The sequence below is a fragment of the Choloepus didactylus genome, chromosome 19 (assembly GCF_015220235.1).
Source record: "Choloepus didactylus isolate mChoDid1 chromosome 19, mChoDid1.pri, whole genome shotgun sequence".
Lineage (NCBI taxonomy): Eukaryota > Metazoa > Chordata > Mammalia > Pilosa > Megalonychidae > Choloepus > Choloepus didactylus.
Window position 1 is genome coordinate 11,589,268 of NC_051325.1, and position 13,403 is coordinate 11,602,670.

General features: G+C 56.1%; 1 protein-coding gene across 2 annotated transcripts; it reads left to right on the plus strand.

The window, feature by feature from the left end:
* Positions 1 to 874: 874 nt before the first annotated feature.
* On the plus strand, positions 875 to 5,115 carry FOXA2 (forkhead box A2). 2 transcript variants are annotated; one of them, XM_037812076.1, is made up of 3 exons: positions 875 to 1,084; positions 2,026 to 2,095; positions 3,132 to 5,115. In XM_037812076.1, exons 2-3 carry the CDS (start codon positions 2,027 to 2,029, stop codon positions 4,431 to 4,433), a joined length of 1,371 nt encoding a protein of 456 aa, XP_037668004.1. In that variant the 5' UTR covers positions 875 to 1,084; position 2,026; the 3' UTR covers positions 4,434 to 5,115. The 2 variants fall into 2 exon arrangements, with proteins under 2 accessions (XP_037668004.1, XP_037668003.1); XM_037812075.1 differs by lacking the exon at positions 875 to 1,084 and having other exon boundaries at positions 1,961 to 2,095.
* The last annotated feature ends 8,288 nt before the right edge of the window (positions 5,116 to 13,403 follow it).

Sequence of the window (13,403 nt, forward strand, 5' to 3'; positions counted from 1 at the left end):
TGTTCCCACCCAGGCTCCGAGACCCCACCACAGACTTCCCGGGCACCCTGGGCCGCCTGCCCCTCCTGGGCGCTCTCAGCACTCTGGGGCGGGGTGTAAACAGCTTCAGAGGCCTCGCACCCTGGCTTTGGGGGGTCCCGTCCTGGCACTCGCTCAGCGGGTCTTTTACAGCCCTCGCTATGTATTGACTAAACCATCAGCGTCCCGACAGCAAAGGGCTGGGCCCAGGGCGGTCTGGGGCTCCCCCTGCATCAGCTGCGTGCTCCCAGCTGGGCTTCTGGCCTGACCCTTCTAGTCTTTCCACTCGCAGTGCTCAGCTCCGTGCCTGCCACCACCCCCACTCCCTGTCCTCTGCCGCCCCACCCCCACACACCTGGGCAGGTGGGCCAGCGCCCACTAGTTTTGATTTTTTTCCCTCTATCTCTGAGGGGGAGGGGGCAGGGCTGGACCCCAAGGCTCAACCTGCTTTTCAGAACCAAGATAGGGCTTCAACGTCCAGGCACCCGTAAACCCCACCACCAGCGCTACCCGTCTGGGCTCACTGGAGTGGCTGACTTGGGACAGATGACAATATTTGAGCCCAGAAACTGGAAAAGGAATAAAAGAGAATTATACAGTTGTTAGGGTTTCTTTTTTAAAAACAAAACAAACAAACAAAAAAACAAAAGAAAAAAGCCCCTCTGGAGGGCAGAGAGGACAGAGACCCTCCTGAAGTCGATCCCGTGTGCCCCGTTTATTCCGATCTCTCCTCCCGCTCAGCCCATCCCCACCCCCACACCTCCACCTCCTGGCCTGTTTGTTTTAGTTACGAAATGCTGTGGGCACCTCAGCTGTGACTGAAAAGTAACCTTGAAACACGCAGGCCTGAGTGTCAGAGACTCATCTCGGCCTCCCAACTGTCGGCTGCAGCCGGCGGGGCTGCGTGTCCCCGGCGCCCAGACAGCGCTGCCGCCAGCCTGTGGCCGGGGGCCGGGCTCGGGGGAAGCAGAGGCCGCGGTGGCCGGACCACGCGCCTCCTGGGGCCGCCCCAGGCCTTAGCTGGAACCGGGAGGGACCTCCCGGAGCTGCCGCAGGCGCGTTAAAGGTGTGTGCACTGCTTTTGTACATGCGACAGCGCTTTGCATACTGGCTCTGTCGCCGACTTCTTTTGGCAAGGAATGAGCCGAATGAGCCCGGGGAACTAAGAAACCCGCATCCGGCAATCCGGCTTTTATAAGGCTCCGCGGAAGGGGACGCGCCCGCGGACCGACGCACTAGGCCTCCGCGCTCTGGAGCAGGGACGAGGCCGGAGTCCTCATCTGCTCCGGGTGGCTCCTCCTGGCTCCCTTTCCCGGGTCCCGGGGGTCCCCGTGACCCTGGGAAGAGACGGGGCACGCGCGACCTGGGCGCTCCGCGCGACGCCCTCTGGTCTGCCGGCGCTCCCTTCTGGCCTCTCCCGAGTGCGGGGTGGGCTGCGGGCTCAGGGGCAGGTGCGGGTCCGGAGCCTAGGTGTGAGCTGATTATTCAAATCGGCTGCCCCGGGTCTGGGGATTGGAGGCCCGCGCCCGCGCGCCGCACTATATCACCAGGCGCCCACGTCATTGCGGCACTTGTCCGCTCCGCGGTGCACACCTCCTCCTCTTCGTCCTCCACCTCCTCCTCCTCCTCCTCCTCTCCCCCCACCCCTGCGCCGCGCGCTTCCCGCCGCCTCCGGGCAGCTCGGCACTGCCCACCTCGGCCTCCACCCGGGCAGCCGGCGAGCGCGGCGGCGGCGGCGGGCGGCGGGCGCGCCCTGCAACGGGGCTCTGCCAGGCCTCCTCCCGCCTCGGCCCCCTCCTCCGCGACCCACCCCTCCCGCCCACTTCCAGCTACCGCCTCCGGCCGAGAGAGAGAGAGAGGGAGCGGAGCCGAGAGAGAGGGAGCGCGCGGGAGGGAGGGGACGGTGCCGGGGTTGACTTTTTTTTTTAAGAGGTGGGGGTGGGGGGGTGATTGCTGGTCGTTTGTTGTGGCTGTTAAATTTTAAACTGCCATGCACTCGGCTTCCAGTATGCTGGGAGCCGTGAAGATGGAAGGGCACGAGCCGTCCGACTGGAGCAGCTACTACGCCGAGCCGGAGGTAGGCAATCGCCGTTTCCAGGGGGAAGTGGGGCGGCGCGCTTGCTCCTCTCCCCGGACCTCAGAACCGCTTCCCTAGCCGGCACCCGCCCCCACCCCCAAGCCGCTCTGGGCAGCCTCCTTTTCCTCCCTCCTTCAACTCAAATGGGTCTCTTTTTTATACGACACACTGTTAGCCTTGAGATAATATTAACTTTGTGATCAAATATTGACTTGCGGCGCCTCCAAATCCTCTTCGTGGCCGAGCCACACACTATCCTAACAGAGTTATGTTTGGCAGAGCGCGGCTGGGGAGGGGTGGGAGGTCGGCCGGCGAGGGGGTGGAGAGCTGGAGGGGAGAAGGTTGGGATAGGAACTGGGGGTGAGGTGGAGGCAAAGAGGCAAAGACGAGGGACAAAGAGAAAGAAAGTTTGTGGCAGCCCAGCCCAGCCGCGTGTGGTTCAGTTCGCGGTCCCCGGATTCTTCCTTCACTCAATGCCATCGGCTTGCACTGCTTTTCAGTTCCCACACCCCCCATACGGGGCCAGGGAGGGGGTCCCAGAGGAGGGCCGGGCAGAGAGGGGCCCTGGGACCGTCTCCCCTCAAGGCCTCCCCGCGCACCCTGCACGGCGTGCCGCAGGTTGCTCGCCGAGGCGGGAGGTGGCGCCTCGGTATTCCCGGGCGCGGCGCGGGTTCCCTAAGCTGGGCACAGGGTTTGCGGAAAGTTCGGCGGGTGGAGGGAGGGTGGCGGGTGTGCTTGGGTTGTCTGGTGTGAGGGCGATCCAGCGAATCCCTGTTCCAGAAACTTGGCGAGACGCAGAAGAGCTAGCAATGGGCCACACGCACAGGGCAGCAAGCAGCCAGCTAGCTCGCCACCTCCCCAAGGGCGATCAGGGCGCGCTCGGGGTGAAACGTATTCGGTGTCCGGGGGGGGGGGGGTGGCCCGCCGGGGCTCCCCGGAGGCCGGGGCCTGCGGCGGCCTGGCGGACGGGAGGGCAGGGCAGGCTGGAGCCGCGGGTGCTAACGCTGTGCACCTCCCTCTCGGGCTCTGTCCGCAGGGCTACTCCTCGGTGAGCAACATGAACGCCGGCCTGGGGATGAACGGGATGAACACGTACATGAGCATGTCGGCGGCCGCCATGGGCAGCGGCTCGGGCAACATGAGCGCCGGCTCGATGAACATGTCGTCGTACGTGGGCGCGGGCATGAGCCCGTCCCTGGCCGGCATGTCTCCCGGCGCGGGCGCCATGGCTGGCATGGGCGGCTCGGCCGGGGCGGCCGGCGTGGCGGGCATGGGGCAGCACCTGAGCCCGAGCCTGAGCCCGCTCGGGGGGCAGGCGGCCGGCGCCATGAGCGGCCTGGCCCCCTACGCCAACATGAACTCCATGAGCCCCATGTACGGGCAGGCGGGCCTGAGCCGCGCGCGCGACCCCAAGACGTACCGGCGCAGCTACACGCACGCCAAGCCCCCCTACTCCTACATCTCCCTCATCACCATGGCCATCCAGCAGAGCCCCAACAAGATGCTGACGCTGAGCGAGATCTACCAATGGATCATGGACCTCTTCCCCTTCTACCGGCAGAACCAGCAGCGCTGGCAGAACTCCATCCGCCACTCGCTCTCCTTCAACGACTGCTTCCTCAAGGTGCCCCGCTCGCCCGACAAGCCCGGCAAGGGCTCCTTCTGGACCCTGCACCCCGACTCGGGCAACATGTTCGAGAACGGCTGCTACCTGCGCCGCCAGAAGCGCTTCAAGTGCGAGAAGCAGCTGGCCCTGAAGGAGGCTGCGGGCGCCTCGGGCGGCGGCAAGAAGGCGGCCGCTGGGGCGCAGGTCTCACAGGGGCAGCTCGGGGAGGCCGCCGGGGCAGCCTCCGAGACTCCGGCCGGCACCGAGTCGCCGCACTCGAGTGCCTCCCCGTGCCAAGAGCACAAGCGAGGGGCCCTAGGGGAGCTGAAGGGGCCGCCGACCGCGGCGCTGAGCCCCCCGGAGGCTGCGCCCTCGCCCGCGCAGCAGCAGGCCGCGGCCCACCTCCTGGGGCCGCCCCACCACCCGGGCCTGCCCCCCGAGGCCCACCTGAAGCCCGAGCACCACTACGCCTTCAACCACCCGTTCTCCATCAACAACCTCATGTCCTCGGAGCAACAGCACCACCACAGCCACCACCACCACCAGCCCCACAAAATGGACCTCAAGGCCTATGAACAGGTGATGCACTACCCCGGCTACGGCTCCCCCATGCCCGGCAGCCTGGCCATGGGCCCCGTCACGAACAAAGCGGGGCTGGACGCCTCGCCCCTGGCCGCAGACACCTCCTACTACCAGGGGATGTACTCCCGGCCCATTATGAACTCGTCTTAAGAAGATGGGCTGCTGACCCGGCTGGCTCCACAGCCCAGGAGAAAGGACAAGGAGAGGGGGGGAGCTGGGGTCTTGACTTTGGGAAGGGGGTGTTGGAGGGACGGAAGGGGGGAGAAATCCATTCATTACCCCCACCCCCACCCAGGACAGCGGTCTCCCCCCACCCTCTGCAGCCCTTCCCTCCCAGCACGGGCCACACTGAGCCTACCATTCTCTATAAGGAGGAGAAGGCAAAGAGAAACCGGAGAAAAGAAAAGGAAAACAAAAAGCCTCCGGTTTCCACCACTGTGTAGACTCCTGCTGCTCCAAGCACCTGCAGATTCCAATTTCTTTTGTTGTTGTGGCGGTTCTCATTGCTATTGTCGCAGGGAAGTCTTACTTTAAAATAATTTCTTTGTGTGTGAGTGACTTGGTGTAAAACCATGTAGTTTTAAGAGATCCAGAGAGTTGTACTATTGTTCAAAAAAAGAGGGGAAAATGATGTAAAGGTCTGCTGTAAATGACCAGAAAAAGAAAAAAAAAAAATGCATTCCCATTCTGGACATGGTGAAATCCAGGTCTCGGGTCTGATTAATTTATCGTTTCTGTGTGCTTTATTTATGGCTTATAAATGTGTATTCTGGCTGGGGCCGGAGTTCCACAAATCTATATTAAAGTGTTATTGCCAGTTTTACCCCTTCAATCTTTTCTTAAAGGTTTTTTTTTTTTCCCCTTCCTTTGCCTGACTTGAAAAGATAAACAGATCTGGAAATTATTTAGAGGAGGAGGGAAAAATTATTTAGAGGAGGAGGGAGATAGGCCATGGCTGGTTGTAGAATTTCATTTGGGGGGGGGGGTATGGGGGTAGGGGCAGTTGGCTGTTTTTCCCAAACATTTTAGTAAAAAAAATTTGAGACACACCAAAGTTGAAAAAATTTTACGGTGAAGGCACGTTGACCTACCCCCCAGATTATATAGTTAACAATTCACTATACTTGCTTTATGACATATCTGCCCAACTATCCAGCCCTCCATTAAAAATCCACCTTTTTAAAAATGCATTTCAAAGTACATTGCAAACATCGGTACTCTCCCTACCCTCAAACACTTTCAGCAAGCACCTCACTATTAGAGCTCAATATTGTTTGTAGTTATTTTTAAATTTTTGCAGTAAACTTTACATGCAATGAAACTCGCAGATTGCAGGTGGATCATTCCATGGGTTTGTTGCAGGTTTATTTTTAAAGCTAGGAGAAAACCACCCTTCACTATCTCAATTTCACCTGAGCCATTTGAAGGTGCCCTGGAGTCAAGGTCTCTGGAAGAAGCCTGAATTTCACATTTTTGCTGTAGTTCCAATCTCAGGCCTCCCTTCAAATGAGGAGGCCTAGATTGGATTTGCCAATTCCTGGTGCAGTGTTTCACCTCTGTCTGGGGCTCCCCTCGGTCCCCCAGTGGAATTGTGACCCCACCTGCACCCTACAGCCTAGACCACCGTCACTTCTCCATAGACACTCTTCCTTCCTTCCTTCCTTAGGTGTCCAGTACAACCGCGATGGACCCTGCCAAGCCCAGGACTGAAGCATCTGGTCTGGGGAAATATTTCGAAGTTTTCCGGGAATTGCTTTTTAAAGGGATAGCACGCAGTGACAATTCAAATCTCTCTTTTTAAAAACAAACAAACAAAAAGGTGTATGTGCGAATGGGGCCGAAGTAAAGGGGTTTCTGGAGTGCCTGGCCATGTGATCGTGGCCAGATTGGCAGGTCCCGGGGCCAGGAGATTTGCTCCCTGTTCCCCCTCCCCACACCCCTCCTTCGAGTTCGTCAGGTCGGCAAGCTTGGACGCCGGGGGCGAGGCATCTGGGGGACTGCACGGCTATTCTGTGAGCTTTAAAGGAAAATCCAATATTATATAGAAAGGCTTAGAGTAAATCTTGACAATTCGTGCTGCCTCTCCCCACAGAAGGCCTAGCCACCCTGACTCGGCCTTGGTCAACGGCAGTGGAAACCCAGGGAGGTGAAACCGGGGTCGGGTGCGCGGAGCAGAGCCCCGCGTTGGCTTTGCCCGGGGCCTCTGCCGGCCTGCAAGCGGGCTGGGCGAAGGCAGCAGCCAGTATCTGTCAGTGTGGCTCCGCAGACTTGCGGCGTGTAAGAGCTTTCCGCAGGCCGCCGAGGCCAGGACTTTTTTACTACGGTTTCTCAACCTGGGTTCCGGTGCTAGACCCTTGCGCTTCCCGACCATCCAGAAGCGAAGAAGTGCCCCAGTTGCGCCCCAGCCCGGGAGACCGGCTCTCCACGAGTCCTCTGCCACCTTGAGGGGGCTCTGTCCGGCTCCCCCGAAAGCCTGGCCTTCCCACGAGCTTGAGGGGGGTTTGCGCCTAGCTCCTTCCCCCACTTGCAAATCCCTTCTTAACATGCCACATTGTCCCGCAGAACACAAGGAAGAGAAATTGGTGAGCGGGGGTGGCGGGGGGTGGGGGGGTGGAGTGGTGGTCCAAGAGGCCGCGGTCGGCAATCAGGACCGTCTCTCTTCCTGGCAAGGACACACACGTCGTGAGCCCGGCCTGAAATGTGTTCCATTATCACATAAAAGGCTCCCGTGGCGAAGGAGCCGAGAGGCAGGGCCGGGGGCCGAGCGGGGGACAATGGAGGCTGAAAGCGCTTCTCTAACCTGCGATGTTTCGTATCGCACGCCCATTGTGCGAGGGTCGTTTTAAACTACTTAGCGCGCCCCCTCCACTGATCTCTGCGGATAAGATACAGTTCTGTCCGAATGCATAAAAAGGACGTCAGGGAGCTGGGCGCTTTCGGAGGCTTTTCTGTGTCTTTCACACACACACCCCCACCCTGGCCGCCTCCGCCCCTCCCCCAGCCCGGACTCGGGGCTTAGGAGCTCGCAGACCGCCCTCCGCCCGCTTTCTCCACCTCGACGTATTGTGGGGTGCAGCGCTTCTTCCCCCCGCCCCCTCTCTTTTGCTTCCTTTTCCCGGCGCTTTCCGCACGCCGGTTTAAGCAACCGTGATCTGTGAATAAACAAAGTCAGTAAACAACCGAAAAAAACACTCTAGATCCGAATTCCAGGAGGGTAAACTTTCCATGCCACGTCACACCTCGGCAAATTTGCACAGATATTATATTGCCTTCCCCCTCCTTTATTATTCTTTTTTTTTTTTTTTTGCAGGGATCCCATTGTACTTAACTGAATTTTATAACGCTGATCGATATCTTGGTAAAATATTCATTTTTAAACTAGCGGGCAGTGAAATCTTTGCTTTGTGTGCTAAAGTCAACAGTCGCTCGGTTTGAGCTCAAATAAATGCGGGGATGCCTCGTCTGGGAGCAGTCGGTCGCCTCCCACCTTGCGCTGGACGGTCCGCCGCCCGCCCCCCCCCCCCGCCGCAGGTAGGGAGCGCACCCACTCTGGAGCCGCACCCGGCTCCCCTCGGCAGCGTCTGCCCCCCACTCCGGTCAGCGCGCCTCCCCTCCCCGGCCAGTCCTCCATTCCAGCAGCTCGGACACCTGGGCTGTGGTGGGGTGGGAGTGAAAAGCTAAGTCTTGGAGGAGCCAGGGGTTTGGAGGATTGACTTCTGGGGGAGGGGGGGCGGATACGAGAATGAAACGAAAGCGAGGATGAGGTGTCAAAAATTACAAACTCAGACTGAGTCTGGGCTCTAAGCGTAGATAGGGGCTGCAGGGGTTGTTGTGGTTTCCTATAGCCACCTCTTCAGCCTTGGGGATTCGACCTGAGGGCCGCATGTTTCCCGGGAAGGAAAAGCTTCATTGGCCTCAGAATCTGGGGTGAGGGTCATCAGGAAATGGCCTGCTTAGAGCTGTGGTGGCCGGAGAGGCAGGGGCGCGAGCGTGACAACGCCCACCCACCGCGCACAGGCGTTCGCGTCCCGTCTCCGCGCTTCCCCCGCGCGGGTCAGGCCGAGGCGGCGGTGGGGGTCAGTGCCACGCGGAAGCCGGGGGGGAGCAGCGCCTATAAACCGCGAGCACATGCCAAGGCCACTGGGGTTGGAAAACCACCCTTTCCCTGAATCGAGTGAACCTTCCCTCTCGCCCCAGGGAGCCGCTGGTGGTCTTTACGCACAGGCGCGCACAGTTGCAGGCAGGTTCTGGGAGCTCCGGGGTTAAGAACCGAGTCCCAGGAGAGAAAGACAAAAATGGGTCGCGGAGTCATTTGTAACCCCATTATCCCGCGCCCCCGTTGCCTGTTTTCCTGACGACTCGCCTTCCACGGCTGGCAAGGTCAGGGGCGCACTTGGAGCTCTCCCCTTGCCGGAGGACGCGAGTTTAGGGGGAAACAACAGAACCCTTTCCGCCGCCTGCCGAGAGGCGCGGATGGGAAAACTGGTGGTTGCGCTAACAACTGTTGAAATCCCAGGTCCCTCGGCTTTCCAGGGCAGAGGACGGAAAAGATGTCTTCCCCAGGGACCTGCCAGGTGCTCATCTCCTCCCTCCCTCTCTCCAAAATCTGCATTCCCTGTGGGCTTCCTCCTTCCACCCCCTTTAAACGCTTGGGTATCCAGCGCTGAGAGAGGCCGGCACCCGGCTCTGTTTTATTCTGGGTATTTGGCCAGGCAGTGAGACGCGCTTCGCGCCTGGCCCACCGAAATTGAATGCCGCCCCCAACTTGGAAAGCTCTTCTAGTCCGCCCGAAGTCACCAGATTCTGAACGCAAGTGAGCAGAAATCAGTTTCGGTGATTGGCAGGATCAGTGTTATGTGGTCACCTCCATGCGTGGGGACCGTGGGTGCGCCCTCCCCTCCTTCTTTGGCGCCCCGGGATTCTGCCCTGGTCCACCGTCCCCGGGGCCGGCCGGGAAGTACGACCGCCGTCCTCCGAGCACCGACTCCGGGCCGCGTGGCTGTTCAGCGTCCCCGAACAAGATGGAACGCCTGCAGGACACTCGGCGAGGCTAATCGTTTTTAAATAATTAATGCCTTCCCGTTCCGCTAGTAACGCGCGGCCTCGAATCCGTCAATTACTTGTCATTAGACGAGTGTCGCCCCACGGCCTTTTCTCGGGGCCTTTGATGGCGCCGGGTCACCTAGCCCTGCCCACTCCGCGGCCGAATTGAAAGGTGCCCGGCCTTTGAGAGCCGGGTGCGGAGGAGCCGCGGCCCTTACTTCAGTGCGAGTTTTTGAAAGAAAGACCCTCGCTGAAGAGATGTAATCTTCCAAATGGCCAATTTAAACGCCTGATCTTTATCGCCCCCCTTCTCCTGGCTTTATAAAGAGAAGCCGGTTCTTCAGTGCTTTGGGGCCTTTCATTGTGAGCGGGGTGGGGGGAGCGAAAGATAGCGCTTAATAGGGCTGGGGGGAGGCGTTTGCCCAAGGAGGTACCTGGAGGAACCGCGGGGTCCCTGGGTTTCTTGGAGGGGGGAGTGGCTTTCTTCTAAGGATCTGGGGGCCAGTAGATCCTCCCAGCTTGGGGTGGAGGGTGTCGCTGAGAGAAGGCAGCAAGTCCTTTACTCCTGACTGTTTGCCCTGCAAGAAGAAAGAGAAAAGGAAACTTTCTCCGAGTCTCCCCTCCAACCCCCATTCCACGTAAGTGTCTTGCAGAGCACAGGCGGGTGTTGGTGAAATCCCCACGGACATGCAGGCACAAACTCCTGACACAACTAACATCCCAACCAACCCACGGCCCTAGCGCCACCGGCCTCAGTTTTGCTGCCCCCGCGGTAGCAAAAGAACAAGGGTTCAGACCCCGAACACATTTTCTGGGTCGGGTCAGCATGGCCAGCGGCCCTGACCATAGCACGGTGGCACCCAGGCCAACCTAGAGTGGCCCCATGAAATTACAGGTACCGAGGAACACCCCCCACCCCACCCCCGAGAGTGCAATTGGATGGTTTAATTACACCTCTTGATGCTCCTTTCCCCCATTGCCAAATGCTCATTTTACAGTAAATTAGAATCCAAGGGTCTCCAGACTTTATCTGTCTCCTTTTGAGCGAAACAATGCGCTCTGTGGTTAACCATCTTTAAATGCAAAAGCATTTCCCCTCCTTAGTTTTACAGCCGACTTCAGATTTCTTATAGCCTCTACCCTCCAGGACTGGTTTTCCTCTGAAAAAGAGGAGCAAAGAAGAGATAGGGGTGGAGGGAATGGAGAAAAAATAATGAGGAACTCGAAGGAAACTATTTTAAAAATTGATGGAGAAAAATGAATGTAAGGCTGGGAGGACACTTAGATTCGTGGGTTGCTGTTTACACTCTCAGCACCAGATACGCATCCTTTCTGGGGGCATGCCACTCTGATTTGAATTTTTTGAAAAATACCTTTTTGATGAGATGCTCCGGATATGGGGAGGATGTTACAAGCACCTCCAGAGACAAGCAAATGAAAATAGCATGGGATAGCTGCGTGCCCCCAGTGGAGCTCAGCGGGGTCCCCAGCTCCTGGCTGGCTTCTTCTCCTTTTGACAAAACTCCCAGGGAGCTCCGCACCCTTGAGCACCCCAGGGTTTGCCTTGGAAGCGTAAATCCCTGGGCATCTTCCCTATTCTACTCACAGCTTTCCTGCCCACTCTCTTATCCCTTTCTGCTTTTCTTCTTTAAAACAATCATGTGTGCCCCCCCATACCCTCCCCCATTGTATTTGTTGATGACCTAACACACTCACACCAAAAGCCACACACAGAAAACCAACAACTTGGGGTGGGAGGAGAGACCAATTATGACTGAGGCTAACAAGCGGGGAACACCCAAGTTGAGGCCGGCTGTCTCCTGGGAGACTGATGGAGGCTTATTTTACAAGCTGTAATTCCGCTGTCGTCCCTATTGCCAGACTGGAGGTGGTTCCAACTCTCCCCCTCTACCTTAGCCCCTGCATCCTTGGGGCATATTCTAGATCCTTTCTAGAGCTTCAACAGAGGAAACTGCCACCTTGTGCAAAAATCCCTGTCATGGACAGGTAGATAGCATCTGTTTCATGTAGCATAGTCCTCAACTAAAGGCACCACCTCTTCCCCCCTCAGCTTCAGAACTATGTGCTTATTATTATTATTATTATTATTATTATTATTATTTACATTATTGACCAGTCCTTAGAGCCTTAGAGCTCAGTGCTGATGGGGACTGGTCAGATGTCACTGTCACCCGCCACCCCACCCGGAGGTTCACATTAAAAGTCATTGTGATTTACATACCCTTTGCAATTTCTCTCTCTCTCTCCCTCTCTCTCTCCTTTCCTCTCTCCTTTCTTTTTCAAAAGCAGAGGGATATTTTACTGTTGGATAACACAAATGATAGCTGAGACTGCTGAAAGAAGCAACACAGATTAAGTTACATTAATTCTTGCAAAACTAGAAGTCTCACATTCTCGCTAGGGCAAGTGCTCAGGGCTTAACCCTCTCTTGAAGCTAATTCGAGGCAGCGATATTCCCAGTGATGGCAGAGTACAATCCCAGCAACATCATTTTTATTTGACCTAAACATCATCAAATTAATGGAGGTGGGTAATTTCAGGATCACATACATACATGTGTGAGGGAAAAACACATGAGCATGATACATATTAGAAGGTTGGGATGATTGTTGTTTGCTGTTTTTAGTTCTATTTGCTTCAGTGGTTCCACTTGCATAGGCTCAAATAGTTGAGAACTAGATTTTTTTTTTTTTCATAGGCAAATCTCCTTTTCCATTGTTTCGTTTCTTTGAAAAGAATAAAGCACAGGTTCAAGAACAGGCAGACATGTTTTTGGGCCAAGGCTGGTAGGGACCCTTGCAAATCAAAATAGGATGGTATGCGTATGAATTTCAACTTGCTGGTTGATTAGAAATCGGGTCTAAATCCATTGTTCCTTGTCCTTTAACCAAGCAGACATAATTGTGTAATGGATTTTGTTGGGAAATTTTTGCTCACTTAAAAGCCTAGAACGCTTCATTTAAAGACAAGAATGTCAAAAGGGCATTAGTTGAAAACATAAAACATAATCTTTGGAAATGATTGGGGGAGATGTCTTGGGAGGAGTTAAAGAGCAGAGTGGGTAGCTGGAGAGGTGAGGCTGGAGATGATGATTTCATGAAGTTTTCTGAGAAGGAGCAGGGCAAAGTGTCAGCCAGGGCAGGACCTGAGTCAGAGAGCGTTCTGGGTGGAGGGCAGAGTCATCTTCCAGGATGATGTCAACATGGGCAGGCTCTGGGATAAAATATACAACTTTGGCTCATGTTACTTTCAAAAACCCAATCTAAGAAATTGAAATGAAAATAAAGGAGACCAATTTCACTATATATTTCCCATTGGGGATGCAATTCTGAGCTCCACTATACATGTTAAACTGAGTTGTTCATGAAGAGAAAGAAGTAACGTCAACGACTATATATATGCCTTACTGAATGAATGAATGAGGACATACATCTTCTACTCAGAAGTGTGAGTCTGCTTTTTGGCAAAACTTTCGCCCTCCAGTCCTCTTCATCTCCTACAACCTATCCCCCACCCCTCACCACATCCCTCCAGCTCTTTTCATTATCATGACCGTATTAAGTCCTGACCACTGTTGACTGGAGTTCCCGTATGCCAGATGCCATGCAAGGGAGCTGAACATCGTCTCGTTTAAACTTCACCACTCCCCCACCCTGGGAGCTGTTAGAATTTATGGGTGATGGGCTTGGGGCTGAGGGAAGTTAGGAATTTACTCCAAGCTTCAGAGCTCAGTTTCGAACTCAAGTCTGTTGACACTATATTCTTCCAACTTCTCTTGGCTTCCTATGACCCTGGAGCACAGACCCATCCAATTCCAAAGCAGTAGGAAGCCTGCCTGCCCAGAACCCTATTTTGATTTGCGAGGGTCCCTACCAACCTTGGCCCAAAAACATGCCTGGCTACTCTTGAAACTGGAGTCAGGGCAGTGAGCTGCTATTGGTGGATAAGGAAGCCTGGAGTTTTAGGGGAAGGCTGGAAAGGGTCTCTGGGAGACTCTTGGAAGAACGGTGGAGAACTCATCCACTTTCCTAGAAGAGATTAGGGTGGGATTAGGAT